General features: G+C 38.2%; 1 protein-coding gene across 1 annotated transcript in view; it reads left to right on the forward strand.

Annotated features, from left to right (window-relative positions):
- Window positions 1–14332, forward strand: part of NEK7 (NIMA related kinase 7) — a 74371-nt gene that overhangs the window by 24253 nt on the left and 35786 nt on the right. Inside the window, exons 4-5 of the mRNA XM_058175487.1 lie at window positions 4793–4855; window positions 8118–8228. Coding sequence (XP_058031470.1) covers window positions 4793–4855; window positions 8118–8228 — 174 coding nt within the window. The remainder of the gene's footprint in view (window positions 1–4792; window positions 4856–8117; window positions 8229–14332) is intronic.

A 14332-nucleotide genomic window follows, 5' to 3' on the forward strand; every position in this document is an offset into this window, starting at 1 on the left:
GAGCCCTCCAGAGATCATCCACCAATGTGACCAAAGCTGTCTCCCTACTAGCTGAATACCCATGCTCCACTACGAAACTATGTGATCAGGCTTGATAAATCGATACTTACAGCTTGAAAATTAATGAGTAGTTACAGTCGGCCTCTCCTCTCCCCTTCTCTCCCTCAGTCTTGCCCCACAGAAGTCTCCCCTATCCTATCCCCTGCTTGCTGCTATGAAAGTAAAATTGGAACTGAAAATCCTCCTCTTGTGTTTTGCATTTGGAAAATATTTATTTTGAGGTGGGGAGTGGGGAGTAGAACTCCTTAGCATCAGAGGGTTGTTTGGAAAATGAAACAATATTTGCTGTTTGAGCAAGAAGGAGACAGGAAGGAGCCTGACCGTGGCTTAGCTCAAGTGTTCTGTATTAAAGCTGCTTCCTGCTGTGAAAGTAAAAGTGAAAGTGAAACTCCTCTCCTCTGCTTGTGTTTTGCATTTGATTTTTTTTCAGGTGGGGAAGTGGAGTAGAACTCCTTAACATCAGAGCGTGTGAATAATAATATAGGAAATACTAATGCTGTAATGGTCATTTCTGCACCTCTTGGTTTTCCTCTAGACCATATAAATTTAAGAAATAAATAAAATAAACTCCTTTTATCTGCTTTCTCTGAGTGCTGGTGCAGAACTTGCAAACCATGCAACATCTCCTCCAACATCTGTTTCAAGGCTATAGCTTTTATAAGCAATTCTGCCATGTTGGGGAGAAGGTTCAAATAAGAGAGATGGGTAATACAGGTGCCTGCAGTTTTCTTAGCTTCATATTGGAATTTATTGTGGGCATTCTGCAAAATGCTTTTGCCTTTTTAGTAATTTATCTTTTATGAACTGATTGTGCATAGCTATAGCTTTCAAGTTGGGAAGATGAAATTAAAAGATTGTTGTACTTTGCAAAGAAAAGTTACTTTTTCAGGGTTTTTTCGATAATCTATTTGTAAAATCCATGTTGTATAATTTTTACAACATAAGATTTAGATGTTAAACCAAATAAAATAATTTGTTCAGTTTATATTGCATCGCAATATAATATTGAAAGGGAGAAGGCTTTTACTGGAATAAATGCAAGACCTCTTGGAAATCATGTATTTATTAATCGATGATAATCAAATAATCAAATATTTGTTGATTTGTTTTACTTTAATGTTTGATATAATTAAGCACTAACAATGCAATATTATTTAATATTGCAAAGCAGATTACTATTTCTTCCTAACTTTTTTTGGCTCTTTGGACTATTATGATTGTCAATTGATTATTTGGGTGTCATTCCTTTATGTCATGTGCAAAATTAATTTTTGGATTTTAGGTAAAAGTGATAACATTATATTATGGATACTAGTTCAAAATGAATTAGGGTTTGCCAATACTGTTTTCTTAACCAAAAGAAGAATGAGAGTAACTGTTCAAGGCCATGGGGGTAGAAGAGAGTAGTTTTATAACTCATCTATGTCTATTTTCCTGCTAGAAGCTTCTGAGAGTTCTCATGAACTTCAGATCTTTTATTACTTAGCTGTAATAATTGGGGCTGTTCAGAAGTTGCCTAACAGAGAAAATAAAATTTCAACTTCAAAAAACTGTTAGAAGCTTCTCTTAGATGCTTCCTCCCATTCAGCCTTCATTGACTTTATTTGAACTGTAGATAATAGTCTGCTTTAGTTTGGCAAGATTCTATTTATAGGTGAGGAACCAGTGGTGGGTTGCCCCCGGTTCAGACTGATTCGCAAGAATCAGTAGTAAAACCGGTGAGAGGCTCCGCCCACTGACCTCGACGTCATCAGGAAGCTTCTGTGCATGTGCGCGGCCCCGTTGCAAACCAGTAGTAAAGGTAAGTAGAACCCTCCCCTGTGTGGAACAATAAACAAATCTGCTTGGAAGTGTTACTATGTGTCTTTCTTGATTGTTGGAACCTGACAAGAATCTTTATCAAGAAAAATTACGATGTAAGGGGAACACTAAATTTGTCATTCCTATTTTTTTAAAAGAACTTAAGGATCCTTCTATCAGTAAATGTTCTGTTCATTGTTATAATTTATGCATACACCAAAATAGTAAAATGAATTAGATGGACTTGTGCAGAAACTAATTATGAAGATGTTTGGCTTTCTAGATTCTTGATTAAAGCAATTGGGGGGTGGGGAGGAAATATTTGGATTTTTTAAAAAAAAGCTAAAGGGTCTTTTTTGTTCTGTCAGATTAAAAAATATTATGAATATTTCCTAATTTTTTAAAATAATATAAGAGGTAATTAAGATGAGAAGGAAGTTGGTCTATATTTGGAATTTTCACACTAAATCAAATTAACAAGTGAAATGTTAGAAAGGTTCTTAATATTGTATAGATATATTTTACGAAAGAAGTAGAAAACAGTCAAAAATTAAAATTGATTATGCAGTGCTTCATGTGGTAAAATGACTATTTTAAGCTTTGATTTAACCCACCTCTGTCAATTAGTGCTCCCTATATTTCTTAAAAATATGTCTCTTTGTTTTAATGTGATGTTGTTTACCGATGTTTTTGACATTACATTTTTGTCTGCTTGCTTTTCCAAAAATAGGAAAAATGAAAAAAATATCCTTTTTTAAATAAGTTGTAGTTCATTTGTAACAAAAATTAAAAATACTCAAAGTAAATTCAAACAGTAGGTTTACAATTATTATCTTAGCAAAGAGTGCTTTTTAATGTTTAGTGCAGTGATTCCCAAAGTGTGAGCCGCGGCTCCCCAGGGAGCCGCTATCTTCATAAGGGCGAAGAAGCAGCGTCTGCTCCATACGCGGTGTTGCGAGATCCCAGATGCACAAAGCCGGACACGGCCACAGCGACCGGGACTCGTACACCGCAACTTGGGATAACTCTAAAAGCCAAGGGACCTTTGCGCAGCCGCACTCACACCCTCCGCGGGGCAGGCCACAGCTGGTAGAAAGACGGCAGCCGCCGCCGCCGGACTAAAGGAGAAGCGCGAGCGGCGGCTTCGCCTGCCCGTTTGAATCACAGTGCCTGCCCAGACGACGGACTAAAGGAGAAGCGCGGCGCCGGCCGCCTGCCCGTTTGAATCCAGCGCCTGCCCAGGCGGCGGACTAAAGGAGAAGCGCGGCGCGGCCGCCTGCCCGTTTGAATCCAGCGCCTGCCCTGACACGCTGTTCAACATGGCTGCGGCCATCACGCTCGATGGCATCGGGAAAGAGGGTTGCGCGAAAATAGTAAAACTATTTTGTTGGTTCCTCCCAGGTGAGTCAGGCTGGGCGAGAACAGTCACCTCTTTTACAAAGGCGGAGATTTGAGGAACAAGGGGATCGTGAGAGGTCAAACTCCGAGACCAAGCAGGGACTTTCATTTCTGGGAAAGTTTTGCAGAGGTTGCTCTTATCAAAGGAGGCAGCGCGTCCATCAGCAAATCAGGCAGGCAGACCTTCTTTAAATTGTGAATTTAAAGCTCGTATTTAATTTATTTTTCAATTAACCTAACCTTAACGATCTAAAAAGTAGATTTCCAAATCCTTAAAAAGACAAAAATTAAAAAAAAAATCGGATGTACCTATTAAGGGAGCCGCGGAAAAAATCCGAAGTGTTATGGGAGCCGCAAACCAAAAAAGATTGGGAACCTCTGGTTTAGTGTTTAAAGTGAACATACTTTTATGAACAAACCAATGTAGTTAATAACTAAATGAAGTTACAATAATGCTGAAAACGAGTTGCATATTTGCATTTCCTCCCTCTAGTTTTTATTCCTGGTTGCTTCACATTTATATATATATATAAAAATTCTAATCATTACCATGAAAATTAGTTTTAGACCAGGAATGGATAAATTGGTATCATAGCCCTGTCAGCAGTTGCAGCAATTGGCAGCATAATTTCTATGATTTTTAGATAAAAACACATAAAAAAGCAGTATAAGCATTAAGTAGTCCTAATGTACTTTAAAAACAAACCCAAGAAGTAGAAAAAATATGACTCCATACAGATCTATGAGAATTGACTTTTTCCACTTGGCACATTATCATGGGTATAGTGTCTTTTGTTTTGCCCAAAGACTGTAGATGCCACTGCTGCCTATTTACCGGGGCCACCAAGTGAGGCCTTGGAGTCAATCTTAAAAAAATTTCCTTACATGAAATAGGATCATTGAAAACCAGCTGCAGAATGATGTCACTATTTTATAATCCCAGATGCTTTTAGAACACGAATGTCACATTTCATAATTTGTACCTGACAGTGTTTCTGAAATGTCAGGCAATTGAGATATGCTCATTTTCTGAATTAAAATTCAAGTCACTTCCCTTAATGATTTTGGAAAGTTTATACACAGACGGTATATAGAACTTCTTGTGATAGAATGTAATGTGAGTTTCTGAACGTCACTCATGAATGGGAAGAGAACATAGAGCACTGACTCCAGGATTTTCCTTTTAAGAACACGTGTTTTTGCTACATCAGTTTGGTTGAATGATCCATTCATTCAGAAATACTGGGCAGAATTATTCACCCCTCCTGCTGTGAAGAAGCCAGAGCTGGAACAGCAGTTCATGCTGAGGTGCTGCAAAGATTTGTGCTGTCTCACAAATTTGTATCTTGGGCTTCCATGAGGCTTTAATTTAATTTGTGTAATGTATATCTCATGGCTCACTACTTGAGAATTTGTTCTTAATGCAGTGGGTTGCTCTTATCTTGTACGTTTTCAGTTAAAGAGAAAGCATTGAATACATTATTTCTTGTGAATGTATTATCACTTAGTAATTTTTCCATTTATTTTCTTTAAGATATTTGATTTAATGGATGCAAAGGCACGTGCTGACTGTATTAAGGAAATTGATCTTCTTAAGGTAATTTTTTTCCTTTTCTGGAATGAATATATTCCGGCATTACAATTTTGATAATAAAAGAAGTAATGAGTTATCAGATATAAGTAATTTTGTGCATGTTATTACATATGAGTAGCAAGCTATCGTAGCTTACAGCTTCACTGAATAGTCAATAGGTCAGTTTGAATTAAAAATTTATGTCAGATTCACATTTATCTGTGGAAACAGACTAAATCTGGCCTAGTGACTTTTTTCCTGGGGGAAGGAGAATAAATCATGAAAAAGCACCAAAGGCCTTCCAGTTACTTAAAACTGTGACTGAACAGGTCTTGCCTGCTGATCTTACTGTACACCAGATATACTTGATGAAGTGAGCCATAGTTTAAGGACTTTACCCAATAAGAATAGAATAGAATTTTTTTTTTAGAATAGAATTTTTTATTGGCCAAGTGTGATTGGACACACAAGGAATTTGTCTTGGTGCATGTGCTCTCAGTGTACATAAAAGAAAAGATACCTTCATCAAGGTACAACACTTACAACACTTAATGATAGTCATAGGGTACAAATTTAACACTTAATGATACAACACTTAATGATAATCATAGGGTACAAATAAGCAATCAGGAAACAATCAGTATCAATATAAATCATAAGGATTACCAGCAACAAAGTTACAGTCATACAGTCATAAGTGGAAGGAGATGGGTGATCCAACCTTTAATCCAAAGATCCGATATTAATTTTTGTGATTTTCCTCTATAGACTAATTTGGCTCTCCATCTAGAAATTAATTTAAACATACACATTTTATAAATTAAGGGGGTCTCAACTCCACATGGAAATAGATTATATGCTATATTTTAAGTTAAAATACAACTTAAATTTTATTTTAAATCACCTATAATTTTAAATAGTTGTTCACCCATGAACAACTGGAGTTATAGAGTTGTTATTCTTTTTTTTAACATGCTACCTTTCCCTACTGCCTTCCCTTACTTTGAAATTTATTTGTTATATAGGTGGTGATAAAGGCATAAAGTCATTGACCAAGGAACATAAACATATTAACAAAAAGGAAAATGCATAGCAGAGAATATTTATATTCATTGTCGTTGGTTGTGAAGTCATGTCCGACTCATCGCGACCCCATGGACAACATTCCTCCAGGCCTTCCTGTCCTCTACCATCCTCTGGAGTCCAGTTAAGCTCACACTTACTGCTTCAGTGACTCCATCCAGCCACATCATTCTCTGTCGTCCCATTCTTCTTTTGCCCTCAAACTTTTCCAGCATTAGGCTCTTCTCCAGTGAGTCCTTCCTTCTTATTAGGTGGCCAAAATATTTGAGTTTCATCTTCAGGATCTGGTCTTGTAAAGAGCATTTAGAATCTCCTCTAGGACTGACTGTTTTGATCGCCTTGCAGTCCAAAGGACTTGCAGGAGTCTTCTCCAGCACCATAGTTCAAAGGCCTCAATTCTTTGGCGCTCAGCCTTTCTTATGGTCCAACTTTCACAGCCATACATTGCAACTGGGAAAATCATATTTTATATATATATATATATATATATATATATATATATATATATATATATATATATATATATATATATATATATATATATATATATATATATATGTGAATATTTATATATATTGTATTAAACTTGAACCAATTACAGTATTTTTTGTTGTCAAACTTTGTAAAGTAATAGGTTTTCATTTTGCTTTATTTTTAAAATGTTTCTAAAATCTGCCTAACAGCAGATAGTGTTTGCCAGAGGGAAATATCTGTTGTTTATTTTAAAAATGTTTTATTATAACATATGATTTTAAAAATTAGGTATGTAAACTATGTTTTAGTTATTATATTTACAACTTTTATTCATACTGATAGCCCTTAACCTATGTCTGGTCATTTAGTGACCATGCAAGTTACGACACACTTCTCCCGGGCTACTCATGGCTCATTGAAATTTTGGTGGCTAGGTCACTTTCCCATGGTCTCATGATCGCATTTTGGATGCTCAGCAATTGACCACATTTATGACTATTTGCAGGATTCCATGGTCCCAAAAACCGGCATTTACTGCAGTTTTCTGCAAAAAATAACAATTTTCAGACAATGATGCACTTAATGACTATGGTCTTTGCTTTATGCCACATCTGTATAACAACCCAGCACAAAAAAGGTCGTAAAATTGGGTGTAGTCCTGTGGTAACTCACTTAATCAGCTTGGTAAGTGAGTAACCACTTAATCAGCATGACTTATATCCATAATTCTAGGATCAATTACAGTCATAAATCAAAGACTATCTGTACAAATGTACATTAACCTGTTCATAATTTTATCTTTTCAAAAGTTTCTTTTGCAGCATGCTTGAAATGATACATCAAACTTTGCACTTTGCACTGGAAAAGCTAACGTCTTTAGGTTTCAAATTATTTTCTGTATTGTTTTACGTACAATGCTACCATTGAAAACCAGCATTTGCTAGAGTTCGTATTGGAATTCCTCTATCAGGAAAAAAAGTGGATTTTTTTTTTTAAAATGCCATCATTCGGCATTGGCAGAGGGTAGATCCTTGCACAGAGCAGGTTTCAGCATAGAGAAAACCTATTTCCTAATTGTCACTAAGCAGTTATTTATATTCTATTGTATAGGCAAATCTTGAATCCTAGTGACTATTTGAACAAGTTCCCTGCAGGTTTCTTAAAGGCTTTCAAAAGTGCTTTGCCATTGCCTTCTTCCTAGGTCTGAGAGAAAGTGACTGGCCCAAACTCATGAAGTGGCTTCGTGCCTAAAGCAAGACTAAAACACACTCTCGTGGTTTCTAGCCCAGTATCTTTAACCACTATGCTAAGCTGGCTCTATAAATAAAACATAATATTTAATTTTATTTTAATTAATTATATTTTAAAACAAAATGCATTTTATATATTATAATAAATATATAAATATAATTAAAATTTAAAAATAAAATATATTTAATTTTATAATAAAAGAGGAGTAGATCCTGAAAACTTGAGTTTGGTTTACTTTGGCTCCCTTAACAAGGATTGCACTGACTTGTAAATTGGGATTCTTCAAGTGTTTTCTTCTTTTTAAACCTGGCGAGTATGGAAAGAATGAATATGAGAATAATGTTTTAATTATAAAATAGGAAAAGTTCTTTTCCCACTTGGGGAGATTATGGCAGAGCATATATGTTATCATTTTTATTACTGGCTTATTGTATTTGTGAATAGTAATCTGTACACTGAAATATATTTGTTTTCCTAGCAATTGAACCACCCCAATGTAATCAAATATTATGCATCATTTATTGAAGACAATGAGCTAAACATTGTGCTGGAATTAGCAGATGCTGGAGACCTTTCTAGGATGATCAAGGTATGAGGTTTTTTTGTTAGGAGGAGTTACAGATAATGATAAGGAGCAAATTTCATTCAATCTAAAAAATAAAAATAATAGCTAATGTTGTATTCCCTATAATAAACTTTTAAAATATAACCAGCTGCCAAACATTTTATCTTACTGTCAAATAAATTATAAATTTATAAATAGATTATATTAGAAAATATAGATCAAAGAAAAACGTAAATTATTCCCCAAATTTGACACATAAGCCACAATAGTATAATTGGATTCCGGTTCCCTTCAAGTTTTACCCAGAATTTAATTATAAAAACTAATTAGAACTTGAACATGTGATAAATAAGAATGGGTCCACCGGACATATTTATTTGGGAACAGTTGTGTCCTGGGAATAACACATGTTGCCTTCCAAAAGACAGGTAGATACTTTCCAGCAGCCATTCTCTAGTTTATCATTTGGAAGGAGTTGCTTACCATGATGGCGAACCTATGGCACACATGCCCAAAGTAGCATGCAGAGCCATGTCGCCCAACATGCGCGGCCTTGCCCATTTTCTCTTTTAAATGTGTAATCCATGTTAATATAATCTGTCTACCTCTTTTTAATTTTGTCTACCTCTTGTAGACCTTTTGTCTACCTCTGTCTACCTCTTTTTAAATTTGGCAGAAACAAGGTATTAAATAATTGCCCTGCTTTTAATTACCTTGCTTCTAATATATATTATTTTATTTGGATTCCAGTGATATGGTTAGCAGTTTCTTTTGTAAAATTATAAACTAAAAACAATTTTATATAGTTTTCTAGATTTACAGAATTATATATTACAGGAATTTTCCATAATATTCCGCAATAGAGATGTTAGACTTCCATTCCAAGTTTTGGAGAGTATCAGAATGGGAATGCAGATTTACTTTTAGTACAGTTACCTCTTAGGTAGTTCTTCAGTGAAGACAGTTCTGAATGTAATCATGTCCTTGTGTAAATCACAGTTTGAATTTATGGTTAGTAAATTTACCAGTTAATGTTACTTTACTTGACTCTATTAAAATAATTTTTCAAGGGGGACACGGTGACTCAGTGGCTAAGATGCTGAGCTTGTCGATTGAAAGTTCGGCAGTTCAGCGGTTCAAATCCCTAGTGCCGTGTAACGGGGTGAGCTCCTGTTACTTGTCCCAGCTTCTGCCAACCTAGCAGTTCAAAAGCACGTAAAAAATGCAAGTAGAAAAATAGGGACCACCTTTGGTGGGAAGGTAACAGCATTCCGTGCACCGTTGGTGTTTAGTCATGCCGGCCACATGACCACGGAGACGTCTTCGGACAGCGCTGGCTCTTCGGCTTTGAAATGGAGGTGAGCACTGCCCCCTAGAGTCAAGAATAACTAGCACATATGTGTGAAGGGAACCTTTAAAAGGTAAAGGTTCCCCTTGCACATATGTGCTAGTCATTGCTGACTCTAGGGGGCGGTGCTCATCTCCGTTTCAAAGCCGAAAAGGGAACCTTTACCTTTTATTAATTTTCCCCCCTGTTGTTTTAATTCAGGTTTTGTTCATGGTCAGATTTGATTCCATTTTCCCCCCTCATTCTGTTCCACGGTATTTTCAGTTGCCTCTTAACATACACATCATGTTTTATGTAGTGAATTCAGATTACTATTTGAAGTTAATGACAGCTTATCTGGCTATGTTTAAATATGCATAAGGTGTCATGGTATAGTAACATTTTCCTAGTTCTTGTACTATGAATTTATGTTAGAAATATAGGAGGGAGGGAAGTGCAGCAAATACATTTCCAGCTACCTTTTAGCTGACAATTTGAGGAGAAAGGATATATAACATAATAGAAAAATGATAATGCCTTTAAATGCATGTTGCTTATTATGTGAATAGAGAGAATCAATAATTAACCTCAAGAAGCAGTAATTAAACTCAAAGTATTAACGGGCTTCTGTCCGTACTTTCATTAGATTCTTTTGGTATATATTTAGCATGGAATTGTTGCTATCTAGTAGCACTGCACATTCTTTGAAAACAGTTGGAGGCCCTGCTGACTGCAGGCATCACACCTCTTGGCTATTCATTAAAGAGTCCAATCTCTGTTAGGCTGCTGGGCAGGCCTGGGGAAAAAAAAAGGTACTGTTTTAAGACTTGCCTGAACTGTAATGAGTGGATTTCTTAAATTAGTGGCATCTTTTTTTCAGGCTTTCATAGAAGTCTGGAAAAGATCAGGGTTGTTTTTTTTAAATGATCAGCTGGAAAGTGCTACACTTCCTTAAGATCAGAAAGTTCCTTTAAAAATAGACATAAGCACAAAATGCTTTAAAACATTGTATTAAATATTTATTATGTAATGCATATGTCTATTTTACTAACTCTGTTAACATAAATAAGTTTATATACTTTGCACTATAGTTTACAAAAAATCTTCTAATTTATAACTGTATGGCTTTAAAAAAAGAAACTTTGCACTTGGCTACCTAAGGGAGAATAAGCAAACAAAATATTTTGGGAGAAAATCCATTAAGCAAACAAGAAACATATATTAGAGGAAAAGGGGGGAAAAGTGTAGAAATCAGGCTATTCAGGTATGTCTTCCTATTGATTTTTAAATATTCACGGCCCTCATATACCAAGCATCTTACCTTAATGTGCAAAACAGAATCTGCTTATGACTGTATGCTATTATTATACTATTGAATAGGGCCATGAAAAATGTACAAAAAGGATGTCTTGCAAGGTGTATTATATGAATGAAACATTTCTCTTTGAAGTATTAAAACAAAGCAAATGGCTGCTTTGAATGTTGTACCCTGGTTTTCTTTGTCACTTAATTAACCAGTACAATATATACCAGTACAATATAGTAACATAGGACGTCAATGGTGCAAAGAATTTTGTATCCAGTCTCATGTTCTAGTTATAAAATATTAATGGCAGTGCTCCTTTTTAAAAGCATAATGGCCTAAAAGGATGGATCCCTTATGGATCCTGGGTATGAGAACACTTTGACGCTCCCAACAGAGTGCTGATTTCATTTTGGAATTCAGAAATGACTCAGTGTAATATATGTGATCAGTTTGATGCCATTATTGTTACTAAATATAATTTATTTGGCTTTTCTATATAGCGAGAGGGCTATATTGGGCTGTATGGTGATGTAATATAAGGTACTCCTCAAAGTACTACCATTTGTTCAGCAACATTTCGTTCAGCTTCGGGATGGTTTGGACCAAGATTGCGGTGATACGGGTGAGACGGCTGAGGGTGGTCTTGGTGACATTTTATGGGATGAGTTTGACCCTGTTGCTCCCGAGGACATGGACAGGTTGTTGGGGAGGCTGAATGCCACCACATGTTTACTGGACCCGTGCCCCTCCTGGTTGGTGCTGGCCACGCAGGAGGTGACCGAGCTGGCTCAGGCGATTCTGGCGCTTCTTTGGTGGAGGTGTCTTTCCGGCCGCCTTGAAAGAGGCGGTGGTGAGGCCCTCCTCAAGAAGCCTTCCCTGGACCCGGCTGTTTTAGGTAATTATCGTCCGGTCTCAACCTTCGCTTGGCGAAGGTTGTTGAAATATGGTGGCATATCAGTTTCCCTTACACCTGGATGAAACTGTCTATCTAGACCCGTTCAGTCGGTTTCCGGCCCGGTTACAGCACGGAGCGGCTTTGGTCGCGTTGGTGGATGATCTCTGGAGGGCCAGGGATAGGGGTTGTTCCTCTGCCCTGGTCCTATTAGACCTCTCAGCGGCTTTCGATACCATCGACCATGGTATCCTGCTGCGCGGTTGGAGGATTGGGAGTGGGAGGCACCGTTTATCGGTGGTTCTCCTCCTATCTCTCCGACGGTCGCAGTCGATGTTGACAGGGGCAGAGGTCGGCCCGAGGCCCCTCACTTGTGGGGTGCCGCGGGATCGATCCTCTCGCCCTTCTGTTCAACATCTACATGAAGCCGCTGGGTGAGATCATCAGTGGGTTCGGTGTGAGGTACCAGCTGTGCGGATGACACCCAGCTGTACTTTTCACACGGACCACCCCAGCGAAGCTATCGAAGTGCTGTCCCGGTGCCTGGAGGCCGTCTGGGTCTGGATGGGGAGAAACAGGCTCAAGCTCAATCCCTCCAAGACAGAGTGGCTGTGGATGCGGCATCCCGGTACAGTCAGCTAAATCCGCGGCTGACCATCGGTGGCGAGTCATTGGCCCCGATGGAAGGGTGCGCAACAGCGTCCTCCTGGATGAGCGGCTGTCTCTAGAAGATCATTTGTGGCCGTCTCCAGGAGAGCGTTCTACCAGGTTCGCCTGGTGCGCCAGTTGCGCCCTTTCTGGACGGGAGGCCCTTTGCACGGTCACTCACGCCCTTGTGACGTCTCGCCTGGATTACTGCAACGCTCTCTACATGGGGCTTCCTTGAAGGGCATCCGGAGGCTGCAGTTAGTTCAGAATGCGGCTGCGCGGGTGATAGAGGAGCCCTCGTGGCTCCCGCATAACACCATCCTGCGCAGGCTGCACTGGCTACCTGTGGCCTTCGGGTGCGCTTCAAGGTTTTGGTGACCACCTTTAAAGCGCTCCATGGCATAGGGCGGGTTATCTGGGACCGCCTACTGCGACCAGATACCTCTCACCGACCCGTGCGCTCTCACAGAGGGACTCCTCAGGGTGCCGTCAGCTAGGCAGTGTCGTTTGGCGGCGCCCAGGAAGGGCCTTCTCTGTGGGGCTCCCACCCTCTGGAACGAACTCCCCCCAGGACTCCGTCAACTTCCTGACCTTCGAACCTTCCGTCGCGAGCTCAAGACACATTTATTCATCTGTGCAGGACTGGCTTAGATTTTTAAATTTAGAGGGGTTTTAAATTGATTTTAATATTTATATTTAATATTTATATTTCTATTTTTAATAATTCGGGCGCTAGAATAAGTTTTTTAAGGATTATTTTAATTTGTATATTGATATTGATGTTTTATATGCCTGTGAACCGCCCTGAGTCCTTTGGGAGATAGGGCGGTATATAAATTCGAATAATAAATAAAATAAATAAATAATAAAAAAAACATTTGCATTTACAATGGCACTGAAAAAAAGTGACTTATGACCAGTCCTTGCCTAACAACCATTGCAACATTCCTCCCAGTCACATGATCAAAATTTGGGTGCTTGGCAACTGCCATGTATTTACAACTGTTGCAGTATCCTGGGGTCATGGGATCACCATTTGCGACCTTCCATCTGGTTTTTGATAACCAAAGTTAGAATAGAATAGAATAGAATAGAATAGAATAGAATTTATTGGCCAAGTGTGATTGGACACACAAGGAATTTGTCTTGGTGCATATGCTCTCAGTGTACATAAAAGAAAAGATACATTCATCAAGGTACGACATTTACAACACAATTGATGGTCAATATATCAATATAAATCATAAGGATTGCCAGCAACAAGTTATAGTCATACAGTCATAAGTGGAAAGAGATTGGTGATGGGAACTATGAAACGATTAATAGTAGTGCAGATTCAGTAAATAGTCTGACAGTGTTGATGGAATTATTTGTTTAGCAGAGTGATGGCCTTCGGGAAAAAACTGTTCTTGTGTCTAGTTGTTCTGGTGTGCAGTGCTCTATAGCGTCGTTTTGAGGGTAGGAGTTGAAACAGTTTATGTCCAGGATGTGAGGGATCTGTAAATATTTTCATGGCCCTCTTCTTGATTCGTGCAGTATACAGGTCCTCAATGGAAGGCAGGTTGGTAGCAATTGTTTTTTCTGTGGGAAACTGAATTCGCTTAATGATCACATGTTTTACTTAACAATTACAGTGATTTGCTTAACCACCATGGCAAAAAGGTAATAATAACATCGGGCTTGACCAACTGAACAACAGAAAATTCTGTCCCCAGTTGTGGTCATAAGTCGAGGAATACCTTTAGTAAGATAATACTCAGAATGCAGATGGGGGGGGAAACTCCATCCAAGTGTGAATCACAATAATAGGATTTACAGTGAAGTCTAGGTAAACTTTAATCCTTGAAAAGCCTGAGTAGGTTTGAGGCTCTAAGAGAAACCAGGAAGAGTAGGCATGTATTTGAATTACCCTTTTGTGTAAATCCATCTTGATATCTGAACGATTTTGTACTGAT

Source organism: Ahaetulla prasina, chromosome 3, assembly GCF_028640845.1.
Source record: "Ahaetulla prasina isolate Xishuangbanna chromosome 3, ASM2864084v1, whole genome shotgun sequence".
Classification (NCBI taxonomy): domain Eukaryota; kingdom Metazoa; phylum Chordata; class Lepidosauria; order Squamata; family Colubridae; genus Ahaetulla; species Ahaetulla prasina.